The sequence below is a fragment of the Egretta garzetta genome, unplaced genomic scaffold, assembly GCF_000687185.1.
Source record: "Egretta garzetta isolate BGI_Z169 unplaced genomic scaffold, ASM68718v1 scaffold62, whole genome shotgun sequence".
Classification (NCBI taxonomy): domain Eukaryota; kingdom Metazoa; phylum Chordata; class Aves; order Pelecaniformes; family Ardeidae; genus Egretta; species Egretta garzetta.
In genome coordinates, this window is record NW_009258947.1 from 3,875,851 (window position 1) to 3,895,456 (window position 19,606).

Here is a 19,606-nt window from a genome sequence, read left to right on the forward strand (position 1 = left end):
CACAAAAACAGAAAGCAGGGAAGGGAGAACACTCGTTTTGCCCCTTTTTAGTCCAGTGTCCTACTGCTAGGCTTGAGTTGGCTCCTTCCCTGCTTGCCTTCCATCCTTTAAAGTGGTATGCCTGAGCATAGCCTACTGCATCCACCCAGTGGGAGCAATTACTCTCAGGGGGAACTTGAGCTGTGGGTTCAAATCCTTTTAAGTTAAGGGTGTTCCATAGCTGGTACTTCTCACCTTTTGGATCAATACTTGAGTGGCATTTCTGTTCTGCAAAAGGCATGTGCCACTGCTGACGTGCGGGGTGGTTGGATGGGGCCTCAATAGACCTTTCTGCCTCATCTCTGCACGTCCAAGAATGTTAGCTGGGTGACTGGGACCACCCTCCCCAGGTTAAGTTTGCCTTTTGAGCCTGTCCGGTGCTCTCAGGAAGACAACTGTCGGACCCACTTGGGAAACTTCTAAGCTCCTGGAGGGCGAGAAACTATTGGAGAGCATAAGTTGGTTGCGTGGTTATTAAGCACTTAAATACTGCACAAACATCCCAACTTCTGCAGCTAGTCCTAAGCCTCTGTGGGTGTGGCAGGCTGAAAAGCGGTGCCCTAAAGCTTCGGAGATAAGATGACACATGCATATGTAAATAGTATGTATTTATTCATGTAAAGGAATGTACCTGCAGCATTGTCCAAATCATTCAGTGATTCTTGGTGAATCCTTGGTGGTTTTGTTCCTACAGATAAGCGTGTGGGGATAGCATCAGGTTCTTATGTGGGCACTTTATAGGAGCAGGGCTGAACTGAGACAATTTAGACACAGATTGGAGAAGAACTGACACCTATATTTGAACCCTGTATTTTTTTTTTTTTTTATTTTTTGGGATGGTTAAGAATACTGAAAATTTGCTCTGACATACGTCAAGGATGGCACCCAAAATCATAAACTATTTCTGTGAATGCCAGCTGCAAACAGGTCTGCAGCAGAGATCTTGTCATCTAATAGAGACTTTGATTAAAACATGGTGGGAGAAGTTTTGTTTAGCATTTCTAGTTATCTCTGACAGATACACAAAGATAAAATTTTACTGGAGTGTTACTCTGCCACCTAAAAAACCATACAGAACTACTGTGAGAGACTTGGCACTTGGGGCAAGAAATCCTGTGGGTCCCATCTCCCTCTAGTTACAGGGTTTGAAAAAATACTTGCCGCCTTCTGGTGCTATTTTCATCTCACCCTTGCTGAAGCCCCGATTTTATATTTTCAGCACAGATGACAGTAAGTTAATTCCGACATAAACTCATTGACTTCAACGGAACTACATCAGGAAGAAATTTGTCTCAATTTTTAAAAACATTCTTCTTGATGAAAAGTGAGGCTACTATTCCTATGTATGACAAGGGCATCTACGTTGTACAGCCAGAACTAATAGTCTCTTACACCTCACAAACATCGGCTGAGGAAATAGCTCTATTAAGCCAGAATTAAGTGTGCGTTGGGGAGTAACCAATGGCTTCCTATCAGGTAGGCTCTTAGGTAATATTAGCTTCCCATCAGCTTAGGCTCACTCTTTTGTCCTCTGCAGCAAACCTCACTGTTCTTCAGCCTCATCAGGACCTGAAATGTGTTATGTCTCTGCTTTATTCTGCTCTGTGCTCCATAGATTTCACAGAGACTTCGTAGCCGCGGCAGTTATGGTCCTCATTTTTGCAATTCTATGGTATTAACATTTAGGGATATTTTTTTTTTTAAATCTTTCAAGCCCGTTGCTTCAACCTTTAAATCAACACATAGCATTTAAATTCAGACCATTGCAGCGCTACAAAAATGATTACCCATTGCTTAAGCAGCTTTATCATTGATTCTGATTCTTATATTCCGGCTAAAAGGTGAAGTCTTGATTCTCCAAGGTAATGCATGGGGGAGCTGGGAGGACAAATGAGAAGGCGCTTAGATAAAGTAAAAGCATAGCTATGCAGAAGATCTGTAGGTTAGGATGATCAGCAAGGCTGTAATGGAGAATGAAGAGGTCAGTGACACAGGTTTCGTTTCCAGTGTGAAAGACCTCTTCTCCAGGGAAGGATCCGCAGCCCTCGAGCCAAGGGGTGAAAAGCAGCTTGTGTTGGAGTCTTGTCCTTTCTGCCTCTCCCTGCTTCGCCCAAAAATGTATTCCTGGATCTGCACTGGTGTTACCCTTGTAGCCCTGGGACATAATTACTTTTTTTGGGGGGGTGGTGGACAGGGATGACTTTTACCTGTTCAAAATGTTTGAAATGGTGTGAGGTCTGTGTCAGCCTGGCATTTCACTGGCATGATTTTCTGGGCATGTGTTGCATCCGTTAAGATGTGGCTTAGGGCCTGCCGGGGTGTCTGAGGATGCACAGGCTGCCAGATCGTTCTGGGAGGTGTTGGGATGTGGATGACGAGGACTTGAAAAGTCAGGGGAGTGAAAACTGTTGAAAGCTGTCGATGTGTTTGTAGTGCTGACTCCAACCTGCTTGGGAAAATCACCCACCACATGCGGCTGTGGCTCTGCAGATTTGCGTGCCTGTCTGTACCAGGAACATCCTCGATTCAGAATATAGATAATTCAGCTCAGATCCCTGAGAGTGAAGTATAGTTTAAAAAATAATAATAAAAAAATCATAGTAAGAGTGAAAGCAACTCAGTACTAGTGAAATAAAAACAGCTCAAAGAGGAATCCCATAGGATTATACAGAGGATTACAGCCACTCCATAGCTGCTGGCTGGCTGAGCACTGCTGCCAGCGAGCATCGTTTTCCTTCTGCATTTCTCAGCCATTTGGATTCACCTAGGCAGATCATCTGTGTTGTTGCTTCTAGGTCCAAAATATCGGCGTGCAATAAACCACTGGCCCGTGCGGAGCCGCCACTGGCAGATACGGGGTCTTCACGCACGAGGCGTTTGCTGGCTGAGGTGATCTCCAAGCTTTCCATCCACAGCTGGCGGGGAGCGGGGTTGCTCAAGGAGTGCTGGGTGCCAGCTGGCCTGGCTGGTCCCACAGTGGTTTTGAGGGAGCCTGTGGTGCCCCAGGGATTCTCTGATGACCTCTTAAGGACCTGTCACTTGAAGCCTGGCTTAATAAACCTCTTCTCCCTTGGCAACTGAGGCAGATTCTCTAAAGCTTACAGATCTCAAAAGTTGTTTGGAAAATATTGTGCTGGTTGCATTGGTATGTTTCCATTCCTAATGGGAATAGAGGCATTTTGCTATTTTTCTTTTTTAAGGAAAAGACATGTAAATGCTGCCTTTTTCCCCTCCTGTCATTTTTTCCCAAAGTTTTCAGCTTATGCTGATTTAATGGCTGTAATTATAAGTGCTGCAAATTTGACTCCTGACCCCTGCTTAGACAGTGAGAAAATAATTTTTACTTTTACAAGTGCTGATCATCTCTAGGTTTCTCTCTGGCATTGATTTTACCAACACTGAAGCTACTCCAAATACCAGGGCTAAGATAGTGTTTGAAAAAACAAGCTGGCACCTTTTTCTGAGGACCAATTTCAGTGGGATTCAGTTTTCTAAATGCCCTTATGGATCTGGGTCTGGAAGGACTTAAAGGTAGCTTAGAAAGGCAAGGAATTTTCCAAGATTTTAAAATGAAAGGTACTGCTGTAGCACACACCTGGAATTCAAACTCATTTTGATCAAGGCAATTTTAGCTGCAGAAAAGGTTTCTTTTTAAAGCAGGAAAAGGTGGAGAAAGTGATATCCAAAGTGCTTTTGGTTTGATTTCTGCTACTAATGTGTCCCTTTACTGCAGCTGCAGACTCTATGAAGTCTTTAATCTGCAACCTCTTCAGAGATTTCCTCTGTTAGTGGCTCTTCTCAGACCAATGTAGTTTCCCGAGTATTCATGCGGGTCTGGGTGTTGTGACCTAACTGGTACTAAGAAACTCCCGTTTTCTAGAATGAGTGCGTTTTCTCTGCAAGTCACGCTATCACAAGGTAGGATGAGTTGTATCCCCCATGTCTTGAGGCTTGTAAGCCCTGCATCAGCAGCAGGCAGTGGGGAATGCGATGAAGCTTCCTCGGAGGTTTTGTTTTCCCCAGAAAATCCTTCATATCTGGCTGCTGAGAAGAGCCACTGAGCAGCCCTGATACTTCTCTGCTGCTCAATGCCTGTCTGATCTCTGAGCTGTGTAGGAGTTTGCAAAGGCAGATGAATATTTAACATACCTGGAGGCTTTGATCTTTTGGTTGTAGTCTGGATACATCTAACACCTCATAAAATGCAACTGGAGGAGGTGATGCTGCCTTTTTATCCATTAATGCAGAGACTGGAGCACCTTCCTAATTTCAATTCCTTCTTCCGTCTCAGGCCGTTTCATTCCCCTCTCCAACTTGTCTGTTGAGAATCCTTATCACCAGGCTTCTGGGTGCTCATGCTGAAACTGCCTAGCTTCCAGGCTTGCAGCTGAGTATCTGAACCTCTTGCTTTGAAAGCCTCTTTGATCTTCTTCTGGATCCCATAGTACCCAACCTACAAAGAAAAGACCATCATCTAGGATGGTCCCACTCCCTGTCCCTCAAAAGTGGCTGCTGCTGAGGGTTAAACACCTGCGTTCAGGTGTCTGGAAGAGACTTCCAGGAACAAGGCTCTGCCACGTCCTCCTGGCTGGCTCAGGCAATGGCACCTCACTGCTTTCCCATGTAGCAGCCATTGGTCCCTAAGTTGGCATTGCGAAGCCTGACTATTCAAATGCCAGGTCTGGCCCTACAAGCCTTTGCGAGGGAAGCTCTGGGGGAACACCCTTTTTTTCAACCTTTCCTCTTGGCTAGTTTTTTGTTGCTCCCTCTTTTGCTTGCTGACTATTGTGGGCCATGGATTTGGCAAAAAGAGCCAGGACCATCCACTGTGGGTACCGTGAGTTCCTCTTGGCCACGGAGTACACTAAAATGCAGTGCCTTGTACCATTGGGTTAGGAATCTCCTTTTGGGGGAGGTGTGGCCAGATTCAAGCTTAATGTATGTGAAGTCATTTGTTTGGTATGCGCATGAGGATATGAGGGCGAAGAGCGCTGTCACAGAGATCTGATACTTCAAAACTATATCAAGTGGTTTGTATAACCTTAGGAAACAGCTATAAGGTGGCCAGTGGCCTGACTGGTTTCTGGCAGTCAGAGCTGGCTCTGTGCATAGGCAAAGGAGGCAGCAGCCTGAGAAGGCAAGAGGACAGTAACACAACAAATGTTTTCCTTGTCTGAGCCTGGGGAAGCTGAGCTGGTTGCTGCTTCTCCATGGCAGTAAAGCTTTGCATCCAACTTTCCATTACTCTTCCCTTCCCTCCTCAACTATTGCTATTCTCTAGATCCACCTTTATGGTGTGCCTTCTCCTCCAGCTCTGGTTCCTCATAGTTGGGGTGGCAAAATTCAGTTTTGCCTGCACTCTTGTAAGTCTTAAGTGATGTTGCTGCAGTTGTGACAAAGCTTACTGTGGTCTGAATATTTGAGCAGCCTGTGCTGAGGTTTGTACTTCTGTGCATTTGTGTGCTCCTAGCAATACCTGAGCTAGACATTTTAAAGCTGACTTATGTATGAGCTGCAGTCATCTTGTGGCAGCATAGGCAAAATTTTGGAAGCCGAATACTCTTGAAGGGAAAAAAAAATACCGTAAGCATCTGTATATTGAGTGAGTGTTGTCCCTCCAGAACCTGCACCCTAAGCTATGAGAGGAGACTTTTGTAAATTACATTAGTGCTTAGCAGTCTGACAGGACTGTTATGAGGGTACAAAACAGATCTCTAGTAAGATTGTCATTATTGTGATCTGCTTGACTAAAAAGTAATAGTAAATTGAGAGAGAGACCCTGTTACATTACAGCTTAGTGGAAACTTCCTTGGTTTGGTCCATACTGTCCTGGGTTATCTTTCTTCATCCACAAGCTTTGCCAATCAGTAGTTTGGGGCTGTCCCATTCCAGGAGTGTGGCATGTTGTGGCTGTGAAAATGCCCAGATAGTCCCTGTTCCTCCGTTGCTCTACAGGAGGACTACCCAGCACCAGTGATTTTCCCTAGGGTTTTCTGCCTTGCTGTAGCCCATTAGGCTATGACTATAGCAAGTGATCCCTTGACCCAGGAGCTCCTCCCAGGTTCAAGCATACACCCCAGCTCTTTGAGGCATGGTCCTCCTGCTGCACCTTGTTCTCCTTTGGAAGGAAAGCTGGAGAGGAGATCTGAGCCAAAAGAGGCTCACAGCATGCAGTAGTCTGTGCCCTAAACCTGGATGATCAGCAAGAACTGGGGCACCCCTGCCCTGCAGTATAGATGGTGTAGCAAGGGTGGTGTGAGGCAGAGCAGCCTCCCATGTAACTCATGCCATGCCCTCCCCACATGAGGAGGGAGACAAAATCTGCTCCCGCCTGACCCCCCTGCTGCAGTCTAATTTTATCTCCTGGAGGATAATGGAAGCACATACTGGACAGCAATTCAGAGGGATAATTTATTCTCCCAACTCCAAAGTCACCTACTTAGTCTTACTGCTAAGACATTTATTAAACATACCAGAGTTGACGGTGGAATTTAAAGTTAGAGCAGGGCTTTTTAATAGTACAGGCAAAACTGGATTTTGTTGCACACAGAGGGCAGTCTGCCCATCTTGATCCACCCTTACATTTTGGTATCTACTTCACCAGCTCATTCTCACCCTGAAGCTCCTTCTTCTCCCGCCCTGATTGGAGCACACTTATTTCTTCAGGCTGTTGCCAAAATAATAGATCCACCCTTCTGGACCCCCAGCATGTTGAGAGACACAGACCCATGTTCTGGCCCCACACCCGTGCCTAATCCTACTTGACTTGTTTTGGAAGGAAATCAGGGAGTGTAGAGTAATATAGCCCAGTCTTCTTGCTCTAGATGTAAAATGCACATGTCTGTATCGTGGCTATAAAAGATGATATACGGGTACTTTCCCTTGAAACCCTGGTATGACTTTCACCTTGTTTGTGTAGTACAGAGCCTTGGTGAAAGGAGGAGTGGAAAAACCTTATCACAAGTACATAAATAACACTTTTGTCAAAGAATTTTTCTACAGACCCCCTAAATACCAGCTTTGATAGTCCTTTCACACAAACTCCATTTCTGTACTGTTGTTTTCTGAGCGATCCCTTCAGAGCCTAATATCAGGCAAGCCATTTCACTTGTAGGCTTAGACGAGGGTACTTTCAGAGGTGAATCTTTTCAGGATTTATTGAAGGCTCTGACGTAACTTCATTGCATGATGTGTGAAATATTATCTCCCTTCCACCCTCAGTGAGTTACATGAGGGCTATTGTATGAGACAATTTGCTGGGCTCAATTTCAGTGCTCAGGTAGATGGGAAGTGAAATTTCAGGCCTTTAGGTTGGTCTCATCGTCTACTGAATCACCTCTTTAGAGCAGCATGCAAAGTGGCAACTTAGTACTAACATCTTTCGATGCAAGCCCATGTACTAGATTTTTCTTGTTTGACCTTTCCAGTTCCCTGCCTCCAATGAGGAATTGTGAACACAGAATTGCCTATTATTAGCATCTCTTAATCTCTTCCTTCTTAACTAAATTTCTTCCGAGCTTTACCTTACCCAGTCTAACACCAAAACAAATTGCTGAATGCGCTGCTGCATGTTTCATGTATGCCTGTGGAACACGCAACCTGCTTGGAGGACCTGCACACGTCATTCTCGTGCTGTGTGGGTTATGGCATGAAAAAAAATTGTATTGTATGCATAGTAGGATGCTGCATATGTTCAGAAACTGTTGAAAGTCTTTGGAATTCTTATAACTGTTTATTCATTCTTTTGTTTAGGAGTCAGTGACCTGTAAGTGCTCATTATGAAGAGAGATCTGGTTTTCTTGGTGACTCTAATTAGCCTTGCCTTCCTGTCACTGCTAAGGTCTGGATATCCTCAACATATTGCAGAGGAGTCCTGCTCTGTTCAAATTCTTGTTCCAGGCCTCAAAGGTAATGTGGAAGTCTACTCCATCATTCAAATACTAATCCTTTCTTTCTTACAGGCTCATTTGCACCACCGACTGTTTCTAACAGAGACAAAGAAGGTGCCTTTCAGTTGTCTTATTTGTCCAGTCTGTAGCCTCCTTAAAAATGGAGTTTTAAGGTTCATAAGATGAACTTAAGTCTGTTAAAATGAACACGGTTCAGAGAATGCATGCCAAAGTCTCCCAGACTTGCTCCTGATCGGTAGTGCTTGTTACTCTGATGTGCTGCCTGGTTGCTTTGTCTGTGTTTGTACTCATGAATGGTGCACATACCTAAAGACTGTAAAATCAGGCCCTACTTTATATCTGGAGAGGTTTTCATTGCTGTTTTGTGCTGTGCTCATGGGAAGTATTTTGTATTTTCTACTCTCTTGCTGGTATTCCCTTGTTTTTTAACTGCTCAAGTGCCTTTTAGAAGAAATAAAAAATCAGTTAGATTTTTGGCATTTCTGTAGTTTCTGTCGACAAAAGCAACATTTTTACAAAATATGCCCCCAAACTATTGCTGAAAAAAGATGGCATAATAAATTATTGATCTTTTCGTAGCAAAAAAATGTGTTAAAGTACCGTAGATAGGAAATTAACATCTGGGAAGAATTAACATTTTAAAGCAACACCATCCATTATGGTGTGAAATCCTAGCCCTGTTCAGTCAATATCAGTAATTCTCATTATGGAGGATATGGTATTTCTCCTGGAGTGTAAAACTTGTGAGCATGGGGAAATACCTGTTAACGAAGGACAAAAAAACCCATGAAAACCACCACTTTATCATTAATGATAAAAAAATGCGTTGTTTAAGAACTGCACAACTAACCTTCCAATTTTTCTGGTAGTTATGCATTGTAGTATCACAAAACTCACCTGACAGTATTGATGCCCCTAACAGGATTTAGTGTAAACCTGGGCTTTGCCCAGTTGCCTGAGGATCACAGTATGGACTGCAGGCTCTGTCTGTGCTGGTTAATTGATTGGTGAGGGCAAGGCTCAGTTCTGTCCTGCAGTTGCTCATACAGTTAAATTGCGAGCACAGCCTGGCCACCGGTTTGGCTGTGGTGTAAACTGCCCTCTCCAGACATTGCCCAGTTAGGCTGTGGCTGCCCTGTGCTGGAAGCAAGAGAATTGGGCTATAGGGATGTGGGATGTGCTTGGCCAATTGGCTTCAGGGCGAAAAAAGCTCTCCTGTTCTGTTTATTATTAATATAGATGCAGCTCTGGATGCCTGAACTGAACCAAAAGCTCTGTTTTTTTAAGTTTTACTTCTGTAAGTGGCCTTTGAAGTCTTAATAATATTTACACCTTCTGCAGATGTTCTACTTAGAAAGAACAACACTATATCCAGGTGTTCTGAGTTTTGACTAAGCCTTGAGTAAAGTTGTATCAGTTGTTTGATATGTTTGCTGTGAAATAGGCATAAGATAGTGCTGTTGATGTGACTCACAGAGAAGAACACCATCAAGTTAGATATATGTTGTGTAAAGTTACACAGAAGCTCAGTCAAAGGGTCAGACCCCACAGCACTGGGGACTGAAGCTTTGAAATGATTTTTCATTTCAAAGAAGTTGACAGGCTTTGACAAGTTTTGTATCTTCTTTGCCTTAGTTTACTTATTTGTGTAATCAGTCAAAATTAACAGCTATGATTACCACTTTTATGAAAGGACTGTTATTATTATTACATGCAGCAGAGTTTTTTAAAAAGTTTAAACAGTGCAGGACCCTGGCCCTTTGTCAGAAGGCAGTCCCAAGCCAGGAAACCAGAGAGAGACCTGAAAACCATCATGTGTTAATGATTTCACTCCGCTTCATGAGATGTAAGCCTTGCAAAAGTGAGAGAGATTGATGTACAAATTCAGTGAAGCACAAAATGGCCTGATACAGCCCTAGTTAACGTGAAATCCCTAAAAAGCTAAAAGTGCTCCAGCTATGCTGTCAGGGGTACTGGGCTCAGGGAATTGGTAATGACATACTGCTGTCCCCCACTGGCACAACTCCAACCCATTTCGGTGGCCAAGGCTTCCTTTAAGCTGAGTGTATATGTGGCCGTGTGCCTGAATTTCAGCTCCCACGCAGTGGGATTTGCTCACAGCAGCTTTTAGATCTGCCCCATGTTATCCCGTGCTGGGCTACCGGCAACATCGCCAATGCTGGAGGAACGGAGTCCTGCACCGGTGCTGGGCACGAGCCTGTCAGGGTTTGGGAAAAACAGGTACAGGGAAGAAGTGGAAGAGATGAGGGAGAGCATGGGATGTGTGAAGGGGGAAAAAATAGGAGGAGAGGGTTAAGCCTAAGAGGTGGTGCAGAAAGCAGAGCCCAAATGGGGTGGTGAAAGAGAAAGATGCCAGGGAAAAGTACCCAGAAGTGGGAGAGTGTAATGGACAAATTTTAGAAGACCAGGAAGAAACAAAGGGAAAAGAGAAAAAAGGAGCACAAAGAATGAGACTGAGTAGAGAGACTAGAAACTAAAAAAAAAAAAAAAAGACACAAAGCCAATTAGGACCGCATGGAATAAAAGGGAGAATCGGAAGGGGGACGAGATGAGAATGGAGGTGGAAATGGAAGATGAAGAAAGCCAGTAAAGACACCAAGTATAGAAAAAGGCACAAATGAATTTAAGGTCAGCAGCTTAGGTCTTAGGGACTGATTTTTTATTTTTTTTTTAATAACTTCAGCAATATAAAGGAGTAAGATGAAATGTGGAAGGGAAAAATACCGTGGCTCTGAGAATCCAGACAAGAGACTGATCCCTGTTTTAGAAAGCTTACAATATTAGCAATAGGAAAAGTGTGTTGTGTGTAAAGAAGGGATGGAAGATGAAGTCTCACTCCATTGCTCACTCGTATTCTTCCTAAAGTCCTGTTCCTTTTGATAGACCCATGAGACTGAAGTTACTACTATTGTGGAGAAAAAAATAACATCGAGCAATCCTCCAAAGCTTAAATTCTTGGTTTGCCACCTTGTTTTGTCTCCTTTCCAGAATCTAAAGCAGGAATTTTCTTAATAGTCTCAATAGCATGCAATACATAAAAAAGTTGATGCTACACAAATAAAACCCCAATTTTTTTACGCCCACACGATGCATCTACTCACACGGGGAATATGAGTAATGGAAGAAAGTTATCACCAGCTAAGGAATGCTTAATAGCTGACATAGTTAATATTTGGTACGCTATTTTCATTACAGTAGATGGTACAGCTCAAGGTAGACAGGATGCAAACATAATCAGGGACAAATTGTGTCCCAAAGAATTCATAAAAGGAGGTAAATCGACAACAGTGATAAGATATATTGTTTGAATTATGAAAGATCTCTCACAGAGATGACAGGACAAGAAGCTTGCAGTAGTGCCAGGGTTGTGCCTGATACTTGCGATCCTGCTGCAGCTTGATGCGGTACCTGGGCTGAATTTCTTTTGGGGGTGCGGGGCATCACAACACTGTGGAGCACTGCTGGGTGCACCTTGCCCTGTCTCAGCTGCGTGGGCGAGAGCTGCACTGTGCCAAGGAAGAAGGTACTCTTTCATGCAGGAGGGCTGGAGCAAAGAGCCACCCGGGAAGGGATGGAGAGGAGACTGAGCAGGAGGTACAACTGCAAAGGGACTGTGGCTGGCAGATGAGGCCACGCTGGAGCAGCTGGGTAGGGACCACAATGCACCGACCCCAGCCTGCTGCTCCGAAGGGACTGGGTGTAATGTGCAGCACAGGGGCTGGAGACCAGAAGGGAGGAGCAGAGGTTTCTTTCTCTAAGTTAATTTGGTTTTTCTTTCTAATTCAGGAATCAAAAGTTAAAAGTTAGTGTTAATTGGTGATTAATTAACCTGATTGAAATTCCTTGACAGAAAACTGTTTTGTTGCCCATGACACCTGCACAGGCTTTGATTCCTCAGCTTGCAGAGTGCTCAGGGTACATACGACAAAATCAGGGACTTAAAACATGGCAAAGCCAAACTGGACCACTGATCAGTCCCTCTTGGCCAAGGTCTTGCTGCTTAAAACAGCTGATAACAAAAAACGCAGAGTGGTCTGTAGCTGGGCCTGTAAAGGGATAATCTCCTCCCAGGGAAACTTTCTTAAACACCCACACTAAGGAATGCAGTGTCATCTTATTATAGGAATAAATGCACGCAAGCGTAATGGCCTGAAGCAAGAGTGATCTATTTTATTGATCCCTAATGCACAGCTTTCACTCTGAAGAACGTGTAAAGCAATAGGCTGTAATAGCCTGCACTCAGTCTCCAGAGAGCAGGAAAAAGTCATTGTCAGGATTTATCGTTGGGAAGCAGAGAACTCATAACCAGCCCTGAGGGGGGAAAGGCAATCATACAAAGCCTATTGGTTACCTGATAATAAAAAAAGTGACGTTCCCAAATGTGCCAAATAATAGCCTGTTTCATACTAACAATATTATTCACTGGGGATTATGTGAAGTTTGTCCTCATTAAGGTCAGAGAATGGCCTATTTTTGCATGTCTGAAGGCAGGGAAGATGGTCTGGAGTCTGCTGGCAGCCTGAAGAAGGAAAATATAACAGATGGAGGGCTGGGTTCAGCTCACAGCCACCTATGCCTGCAATAAGGGGAGAGAGCTGGAGGCTACATATTTGAAACGTACCATGTTTTGACTTGTTTTTTCATGTCATCTCTATGGTCCCTTTCTGAACCACAGCTGCCAGCTATGCCAGAAAGCAGAGCTTGGGGGGTGCCTGGTAACCGGTGACTTTCTGGCTCCCTTCAGCTTCCTGGAGAGCAGCTAATGCTCACTCTCCTCTGTGTTGGGACATCAGGTGTGTTGTGCTAGCTCTGGCTGTTAGATCCTTGCATTTTCTTCTCTGTGGAAGCTGTAGAGCTTTCTTCTCCTTCATATAAATCTTTTTTGTAAAGGTGGCTATGCAAATCATTCTTTAAACTTATATTTGTTTGAGAGATTTTACTGTTATGTCAATGGCAAACTACAATGGTAGTACAGTAGTAGGGGGTGAAACAAGGTAAGCATCCCCAGATTTCCAATGAAAGGCACCAGGAAGGCAAACATTTACAGAAACTGATGTTTAAATATGCTGAATATAATAATGTGCCATGAGCCATGTGCATGTAAGTACGATGCACAGTGGTTCCTACCACAGAGATTAGAAGGCACAGTATATAACTGAGAATATGGATTAGGGGATACTCTTTCATGCTTAAAAATGGCCCTTTAAGTGAGGTTTGTAACAACACCTTCCTATAGGCCTGACCCATCCTTACTCTGGAAATAGCATAAACATTATTCTTTCTTTCCTTTTTTTTTTTTTATTTTTTATTTTTTTTTATTTGAGGTTATAGTTAAACCATTTTCAGTTAAGACCTCAGCAGATTCTCAGGAACTGTTTGCTGAACACAGACCCAGAAGTTTATGTGCTAAGTTGGGGCCTAATTCTGAAACTTCTACTTAAGTGAATTGAGCTGTTGGGCTTTTTGGAGGTTGATGATAGGAGTAATATCCACAAAACTAGACCCATTGTATGAGACTTCAGTAACATGTTGACTTTGGTATTGCAAGTGTTTATGCCAATTGCAGGAAACTCTCTTCTCCATGCATCAAGTAGATCTGTTAAGTCAGATCCTGTCTGCTTTTGGTTCTCTTGTTATAGTAGTTTGCCATTTTCCCATTGAAAATAAAACTCTTGTCACTGCCACTGACAGAAAATAGTCTTGCTTTAATGTGATTCTTCTTTTTGTTTCCTTTTGTATCAACAGGGGAGGCTGGAGAAAAGGGGGAGAAAGGTGCTCCAGGTCGTCCAGGCAGAGTTGGGCCACCAGGAGAAAAAGGTAACTTCATTAAAGATGACATTTTGAAAGTCATTCCTGACCAAATACTGCCTTTTCTTATGAGGTGATGATAGTGGGGATCCTCTGTCCCCTTGCTGGGTGACTAAATCATCCTTGGGCATTTTTGTGTACTGTTGTGTTGTAACCCTGGTAGGCAGCTCAGCCCCACCCAGCCGCTCGCTGACCCTGCTCCAATGGGATGGAGGAGAGAATTAGAAGGGTAAAAGTGAGAAAACTCGTGGGTTGAGATAAAGACAGTTTAATAGGGAAAGCAAAAGCTGTGTGTGCAAGCAAAGCAAACCAAGGAATTCATTCACTGCTTCCCATGGGCAGGCAGGTGTTCAGCCATCTCCAAGAAAGCAGGGCTCCATCACGCATAACGGTGACTTGGGAAGACAAAATGCTATAACTCTGAATGTCGTTCCCCCTCCTCCTCTTTCCCCCAGCTTTATATGCTGAGCACAATGTCATGTGGTGTGGGATACCCCTTTGGTCAGTTGTGGCCAGCTGCCCCAGCTGTGTCCCCTCCCAACTTCTTGTATACTCCCAGCCTCTTGCTGGTGGCGTGGGGTGAGAAGCAGTAAAGGCCTTCACTCTGTGTAAGCCCTGCTCAGCAGTAATGAAAACATCCCTGTATTATCCACACTGTTTTCAGCACAAATCCAAAATATAGCACCCTACCAGCTACTATGAAGAAAATTAACCCTACCCCAGCCAAAACCAGTACAACCGTGTGTACACATTTGTAGACTACTATTGCTTTCTGGTCAAAAAGATTCATTTTGGAAAAAATAAATTGATTTTTCAGAAAGGTCTCTGTGAAGACATCATAATATCTTCTTCATAATTTGCCTTCTGCAAATGCAAACCTCAGATCAGAGGGAAAAGATCTCGAGTCTCAATTTCCTTGTTTCCTTTTGTTTGTATGCGTGAACACTCAACAATACCTTAAATGAAACTGTTGAGGGAAGGCACTAACCCCTAATAGGCAGAGGTGGATGGCCATGAGTGATTCCACATTTCTTGGATCACAGTTCAGCAATATTTATGGAAAGATGGCGGTAACACTGTTTGCATTGTAGTTCAAAATATTTGGACCTCTTAAGAAGAATGATGCTCGAAAGTATTCAGTTATACAGCTGAGAGAAACGCGACATCTCTGTCTTACAGGAAATTCTGTCTTTCCACATTCATTTTTCTCCTGAAGCAAGGAGGAAATCTGACCTTCATGTTTTCCAGGAGATGGACATTCTGAACAATTCCCATTAGGAGTAGTCAAACCCTTTTATTTCAGTACTGAAATTAAAGATTTGACATTCCTGTCATCAGGACGATGGAGTTAGTTTTTACTAAACTGAATTTACAAGCTTCCTTTCAAAGCAATTGCAGTGGTAATTTACACTTCCTTACAATGATGCATGATCCGTTATGCAGTTCTTTTGGGCAATTATGGGAGTCTGATACCTGCAGTTTTGCCTGGGACCAAAATCCGTAGCTAGAGTTCTTCTACCTACAATGCACTGAAAAATTTATAACTCTCATGAGGGGGGGGTGTGTTCAGTCAGTGTATTTCCCTTATGGAGATATACCCTTCAAGGACGACTCTTATAAAAAATACTGGAAACTATAATTTCAACTCTTGCAAGGTAATGCGGCATGAGGAGAAGTTGAAGTACCACAGAATAATTTAGGTTAAAAGGTCATAAAGAGCTCATCTAGTCCAATCTCCTGCTTAAAACAGATCCCGTTGCTATGGGTGTTGTCCAGCAGACATTTGAAAATCTCCAAGGATGGAGATTCCACATCCTTTTTGATAGGTCTGTTCACCACTGTCATTGTGAAAGACCTTTTCCTTAGGGCCAACTGAAATTTTTCTTGTTGTAACTTGTGATTGTTGCCTCCTGTCCTTTTGCTGTATGTCTCTGAGAAGAGAAGGCTGCATCTTCTCTACAAACCACTTGTAGGTAGTGGAAGACTGCAATTATGTCCGCCCTTACCTTTCTCCACTCCAGGCTATATGAAACAATCTTCCTTAGCTGGTCTCCAGTTTGCTTCTCTTGTATGAGGCCCCAAAAATCTCTGGGTCCTTTTATGCAAAGGTGACTTTTAGCTAGCAATTTGCCAGCCTTCATCAATGTATCACAGGTGAGGAACATAGCAACTGGTTGAACTCATGATATTCCTGTCAACACATTCCTGCAGCTTGTCGAGATTCCTCCTGACTGGCAGTGCTGCCCTCCAGCGCACCAGCCACTCCTGCCAGCATGGGGTTTCTTGCAGACTCACAGGGGATCCTTCCACTTCTTCCTCCCTGCCTCTGATGAAGGACCAGTTCTTGAGGAATGGCACTCATTATCAGCTGCTGATTAGAGTTTGATAGCCTTGCAACAGCATCAGCTAACCCTCTCAGCACCCTTGAATGCCTTCTGGCCAGTGCCGTGGACCTGTGTACATCCAAGTGAAGTAGTCCCTCACTAAATCATCCTGTACCATGAGTAGCATGTCCTTCCCAAATCTTTGCTACCAGACATGAAGAACTGGGAGGCCAGAGAGCAGACCTTGCTGGTAGAGACCAAGGCAAAGCAAGCGCTAAGTACCTTAGCCTTTCCTATGTCCTTTGTCGCTAGGTTGCCTTCTTCCTGAGCAGAATGCCCATGTTACCCTTGGTCTCTTTTTTTACTGCTGCCTTACCTGTCCTGTGTTTCATGTCCTCCTTCATAAACCTAGCCGAATTCTACTCCAGCTGAACTTCGGCCTTCCTCCCTTCATCCCTGCATGCCTGGGGAATACTTCTATTACCTATATTATATTATTCTACATTACTCTTTGGTAGCCTGTCCCAGTATTCACCTCCTGCATGCTTCCTTTCTGCATTTGGTCTCAGTCAACAGTTCCCTGTTCTGCCAAGCTGGCCTTCTGCCATACCTGCTCATTTTTCCTGCACATTGCAATGGATAATTCTTATGCTTTAAGGAAATTGTTCCTTAAGATTGAGAAGCTCTTTCTGGGCCCCTTTGCACTTCACAGCAGCCTCGTGAAACATCGTGCATGTTTCTCTAGCTTGGCATTTTGTCAAATCCGTTCAAAATGGTTTGGACCACTTGAGAAATGGATGTACTCTTTTTCAGTCAGGCTAATCCATGATGTAACATTTCATTAATATATTTTATATTGTAAAATTGCATTTATTTGGAAAATCATTCTCCTAAGGAATGCTTGATTAATAATAATGGTAATTTTCCAGTTTTCCATACCTCCAAAAGTCCAAAATTCTGATGAGACTGAAAGAAGAAACACTGATGTGAAAATTTGCTGCAAGAAAACACACTTGAAACAGAAAAGAGATGAAAGAAAATTGAATATTAATGCATATTATATCGGTGTTTTTCCAGGCAGTGCTTTCAGGTTAAGCACAGGCAAAATTTCTTACTGCTTCTGTAGCAACATATTTTTTCACTTTCCTTTGTGCATCCAGATTTGACTTGACACATGTATGTTCTTGGAATACTTGGTAAACAGCTTTATTTTAGCATAGTAAGAAATTTCTACAAACAAGCTTCTGTTTAAAATGAATTCTAATTAACTCATCTTTTCATTAATTGCTGTACATTTTTTAGATATTTGTCTTCATCAACTCCTTTCTACAAATGCTTCCTCAAAGGAAAATAAATTGTTACCTTAAAAATAATTTGGACTATATGGTGCCAGATTTCATCATGATACTATATCCAATGTATTTTTTGAGCGTCACAGTGTTGACTGGGTAAGCAAACAGGCTTCACAGATGCAACTTCTACCATGTGGAAAGGACACAGAAGACCTGTCAGTCTCCTGACCTTTCAGTCTCTGGTTAACCCCCCCAGACAGTGGAGTCAGACAGTAGTGCCCAAACCTGACGTTAAGCTGATGCATAAATACTTTTCTGGCCTCTCAAGATGAACGAGAGTGGCTCAACTGTATATTATCCTCCAGCAGGTTTTCTCTTCCAAGGGTTTTCCCATTTGTTATCCAGAAGCTGGAACTTTGAGGCAAAAATAAAATACATGATTTTTCCCAAGAATATTGTTATGAGCTGCTAACACTGAAATATCCAACACACTGACATCTTTTTCCTATTTGGTTGTTCATCTTATTTATGGAGGGTTAAGAACTGAGCATCATTTGGAGGCTGATAATTTGTTCACTATGTTGTTCTCAGAAATCACCTGTTCACCACCTTTTTCCTGGACAGATTATCTAATGTCCATTCATGACCTGCTATTGGTTTTGCTTTTTTGCTCTGGTTTTGCTCTCTTGATGGGCGTACACCACTGATGTCCTTTAAAGTCCTCAGCTGGTATAAAGTCTAGACCTGTGATCCAGGTACATAACACAACTTAATGGATAATGAAAGATGGATAAAATTGTTGCATCACTTTGCATTTGCCCCTTCCTAAGAGCGCACATGGATGATCACAGCAGCTCTGTTTCTGTGCAGTAGCCTGTTAAACTGCAGTCACCGTGTTAACATGTGTTGGACCCTCTGTGTTTCTACTGAAGCCTGATAATTGATGTCTTGTTGGGCTAATATTTGGCTCCTCCTGTTGATGAAAACTGCTAAATTTCAGTGTATTTTTCTGCTGTTTAAGTGATGGTTTACATGAGGGAGAGCTGTAGTTCTTCTGCAACGCTTGTAGAGTTTTCTACTTTTGGTGTTAATTTACGTTATCAGAATCACAGTAATCTTTTATTTAATTTCCCCTTTCTTTGTTTCACTTCTCAAGCAAGTCCATCGTAAGAAATGGTGCTTAGTTTCTTTGAACTCCCTAAGTGTATAACAATCAGTGAAAAAATAACATACAAAACAAATGGTCTTCTTATAGTATATTTGACCTGGAACAAACATCTCAAGATTTGAAAGTGCTGCCAATGTTCTTATCATATCCCTTCCTCGTGATACTTTCAGATTTTGGTAGTTCAGAAACTGATAAATATTAAAACTTTCTGGTGCTTACAGGAAATAAATCTGGTTCTGAGTGTCCTGATGTTTCAGGGTGACATCAGACATCCTGATGCCTTTGGGAACTGATTAAGGTTAAATTCCACTTACTTTCCTCATTGCTTTTAATTAATTGTATAGGTCAATTATGATGCATAGCATGTCAGCAGAATATAAAACTGTGTTGGCCTTATGTAAAGCGTAGAGTGCTGGATCAGGTGAAGTGGATGATTCAGACAAAAGTAGAGTGTACTGCATTGCAAGTTTTGGGGTGTGAAGTTAATAGATGGAACTTTCCCCACTCGCCTTGATTGCTGTACTGCGCACTCCCGTGTTGGGAGTGAACTCAATTATTTGCTTGAGTCGTGATCCTATCTGTGAAGCTGAAACTTCCACCTATGCAAATTCCACAGAGATATTTCAATACCAATACTGTGAATATTCCAAGAGTAGCATGTATTCTGTTTATGGCAATCAAAATAAGGAGGAGAGGGTGAATTTACTGTTGGAATGCATAATCGAAGGCACAGCATGTTAAAAATGTGTTCTGCAAGACATTTTAGCTTGCAAAGGGGGCTCTGAGCAACCTGCTGTGAATATTCCAAGAGTAGCATGTATTCTGTTTATGGCAATCAAAATAAGGAGGAGAGGGTGAATTTACTGTTGGAATGCATAATCGAAGGCACAGCATGTTAAAAATGTGTTCTGCAAGACATTTTAGCTTGCAAAGGGGGCTCTGAGCAACCTGCTGTAGGAGAAGATCGGGTTTGTGACCTCCTGTGGAACCTGAATGCACATAAGTCCATGGGACCTGATGAGATGCATCCCAGAGTCCTGAGGG

General features: G+C 43.0%; 1 protein-coding gene across 1 annotated transcript in view; it reads left to right on the forward strand.

The window, feature by feature from the left end:
• Nucleotides 1-19,606, forward strand: part of COLEC11 (collectin subfamily member 11) — a 38,853-nt gene that overhangs the window by 8,958 nt on the left and 10,289 nt on the right. The window contains exons 2-3 of the mRNA XM_009634273.2: nt 7,792-7,947; nt 13,716-13,787. Coding sequence (XP_009632568.1) covers nt 7,818-7,947; nt 13,716-13,787 — 202 coding nt within the window. The 5' untranslated portion in view covers nt 7,792-7,817. The remainder of the gene's footprint in view (nt 1-7,791; nt 7,948-13,715; nt 13,788-19,606) is intronic.